The following is a 3,229-nucleotide window of genomic DNA, read 5'->3' as shown; positions in this document are numbered from 1 at the left end:
CCGTCACGCAGGGTGCAGTCGCACCTCCACAGATCTCCAGTATCGGCTATTGATACTGGTAATGGCCCCAAAGGACCACCACCTACGGGCTATTCATGCCCGTGCCACCTTTTGGGTGGCTTAATCTTCATCAATCAATGAATGTTATTCACACTCCCGTGGAAATAAATATTCTGTCCATCTGCTGTATGGGTCTCGAACCGTGGACCCCACACGTGTGAGGGCGACGCTCTATCCACTGGGCTATAAGCTGTCTTAAAAAAAAGGAGTTTCCAGAAGCAGCATCCTGCTGTCAAACTGGAATTTTCGACCTTCCCTGACTACTACTTTCCGTGGGTCATTCTGGACTTCAGCAGTAGTAGTCAAGCAAAGTCGAAAAATCCAGTTTTGTAGCAGGATGCTGCTTCTGGAAACTCCTTTTTTTTATTTTTTCCTGCATCTGCAAAAGAAGGCCGGGAAATGTGCGGAATAATCAGACGGCGCTAAATATAACTTAGAATGCCAATATGAGGAACAGAAACGCATAAGGCGAACGATACTAAAAGTATCCGATTCACCAAGAATTCTATCGAAAGCCAAATGACCCCGAGGGACGGTCGAAAACCAAGACACACGCTCGTCCTGGAAATCAGGACATTCAACAAGGATATGCACGATTGTAAGAGGGACAATGCAGTTTGGAAAATAAGAAGCAGGACGGCCCAGCTTAAGAGCACGCAGTTTGTTACCAGTAACAAAAGACCAACAACCCTGCCAACGGGCAAGGATGGATGAATGAATAAATGGGTAAAAGTCGGAATAAGGAATACCTTTACGGGAGATGGGACAAGTGTGGATAGCTTCCTTAGCGGCAGCGTCCGCACACTCATTTGAAGAGACACCAACATGGCTGGGAACCCAGCAAAACTCTATAACGTACGATTATGTTACGTAGTTGGGTAGATTAGATACACAATGTTTAGTGAGTTTCATATTTATTTAGTAGTCCTGGATACAGCAGTGTCGTAGACGTTGAGACGGAGCTTGGAGCAGAGCAGAGAGCTGAGTGTGGCCGGAGTCGCGGAGCTCTATGTGGGAGAGCGTTGTAGCTCGATGCGGTCCTAGTCTGCTGCCTGTTCTGTGTCGAAGCTGTAGCGTCTTGAAGACAATTAGAATTGCCTACGCCGAGTGCTACATTCTTGACTGGAAATTGTACTGTCGACTATTCGCAATTCGCTTGGTTATATTCGGTGACTACACCTCAGCTTCCTCCACTAGGAGAGATGGATGGAAGAACACTAGGAGAGGTGGATGGAAGAACACTAGGAGAGGTGGATGGAAGAACACTGGGAGAGGTGGATGGAAGAACACTAGGAGAGGTGGATGGAAGAACACTAGGAGAGGTGGATGGAAGAACACTAGGAGAGGTGGATGGAAGAACACTGGGAGAGGTGGATGGAAGAACACTGGGAGAGGTGGATGGAAGAACACTAGGAGAGGTGGATGGAAGAACACTGGGAGAGGTGGATGGAAGAACACTAGGAGAGGTGGATGGAAGAACACTAGGAGAGGTGGATGGAAGAACACTAGGAGAGGTGGATGGAAGAACACTGGGAGAGGTGGATGGAAGAACACTAGGAGAGGTGGATGGAAGAACACTAGGAGAGGTGGATGGAAGAACACTAGGAGAGGTGGATGGAAGAACACTAGGAGAGGTGGATGGAAGAACACTAGGAGAGGTGGATGGAAGAACACTAGGAGAGGTGGATGGAAGAACACTAGGAGAGGTGGATGGAAGAACTGTTACCTGTAAATAGGGATAGGATTGTAGCTTGTGTAGTTAAGTGCTAATTAGTTATGCCATTAAGATAATGAAATAATGGAGCGAGTCTAAGGTTTACTCGCTACAACTCTACTGTCTTAAATCTACTAGAGATAAGAAACAACCAATGTCGAATCTCAACTACCACCGGATGAACTTTATTAAAGGACTCCAGCGTCATGAGGGCACTGCGAAAGTCAACTATAACCACAATGGAGGACTGACAGCTAGAAAGCAATAGACGAAGAGCATAGAGTTCTGCTGTGAAGATGCTGGTCTGCAGAGGCAGGCGACACATATAAGTGTGGTCAGGAAAAACAACAGAGTAGCCTACACCGTCTGCAGACTTCGACCCATCGGTGAAAATGGAAATGGAGCGGGAGTGTGAAGAAAAGTGTTCAAGGAAAAGACGTTTCAGAACTGTAGGAAGGGTAAAGGCTTTAGTGATCTGGGATTTACAAAATTTAGGAAGGGGGACATAATGAAAAAGCAACTGCATTAGCAGAGTTTGAGCCATGCATATAAATGTAATAGTAGCGAATAATGGCAGAAAGAGAAGTTCAAGGAAAAGGCACCTCAGCTCCTCATGTATACTGCTACACAGCCTTCTCGGCTTGGCGCGTTCTTTTGATAATTACTTACTCCACGTGCATACATTTCCTCACAAGAGTTGCAATGCCGAGATGCCCAATAAGTCATACATGTAAGAGACACATATCCGGAACAACTAAAGCCGTCCTATTGTTTGTAAACACCTCACATTTTGAGAAAATATTAAAGCCATACAATGGGACTGGACCCACATCCTTGAACCCACTACCCAGTGAACCATCATAAGATACACCCGTTCTTGTCATTCCACTGCGCCCGTCACGTGATTATTACTTACTAGTTGGAATATACTCAAGCACTTCAATCAAGAGGTAACATTTATTTTTATAATAATGAACATCCAGTAGTTACAAAACTCTTATTTTTTCGACTTGGTGATTCAAACACGCTATGACGATAAAAGTTCATTGACAAATTTAATGATTATTAACTTTAATTATAAATTATATCAATTTGAAGGTAATAATAAGGGTAATAAACATGTGAAAGTTTTCACTGGGTAAAATAACTTGATAACATTAACGATTTAAGTTAACAATGCACTCTAACTTAACCTGTTGAATTAAAATGACGAAGTTTAACATCGTGAGATTAACCTTGTATATTAAACTTGGTAAGTGTAACAAGGGCAAATTTAATAATGTGTAACTTCCAGAGAGCAAGTCTAACAATGAGGACTTACATTGGTGAAAGTGCTACCTTGGGTAAAATAACAAAGTAATACAGTAACATTGTATGAGTTAAAGCTGTATTGCCGGGTAGGAGGGGAGGGGGGACCGGCGGAGCCCTCACTTGAGAAGGCACATGGTACAGGGC

General features: G+C 44.0%; 1 protein-coding gene across 1 annotated transcript; it reads right to left on the bottom strand.

The window, feature by feature from the left end:
• Positions 1–1,240: 1,240 nt before the first annotated feature.
• On the bottom strand, positions 1,241–2,099 carry LOC123757777 (uncharacterized). Its single transcript, XM_069299931.1, has 2 exons — positions 1,947–2,099; positions 1,241–1,786 (listed from the first exon to the last, which is right to left on the bottom strand). Exons 1-2 carry the CDS (start codon positions 2,097–2,099, stop codon positions 1,241–1,243), a joined length of 699 nt encoding a protein of 232 aa, XP_069156032.1.
• Positions 2,100–3,229: the final 1,130 nt, after the last annotated feature.

This window comes from Procambarus clarkii, chromosome 43 (assembly GCF_040958095.1).
Source record: "Procambarus clarkii isolate CNS0578487 chromosome 43, FALCON_Pclarkii_2.0, whole genome shotgun sequence".
NCBI classification, from domain to species: Eukaryota; Metazoa; Arthropoda; class Malacostraca; order Decapoda; family Cambaridae; genus Procambarus; species Procambarus clarkii.
Note: the sequence above shows the minus strand (reverse complement) of the source record. Positions and strands in the feature narration are given on the sequence as shown.

Coding starts and splice junctions, on each gene's coding strand:
- LOC123757777 (XM_069299931.1), bottom strand. CDS start 2,099: ATGTGTCGCCTGCCTCTGCAGACCAGCATCTTCACAGCAGAACTCTAT. Junction 1,787..1,946: donor TTAATAAAGTTCATCCGGTG/GTAGTTGAGATT, acceptor CCCTATTTACAG/GTAACAGTTCTTCCATCCAC.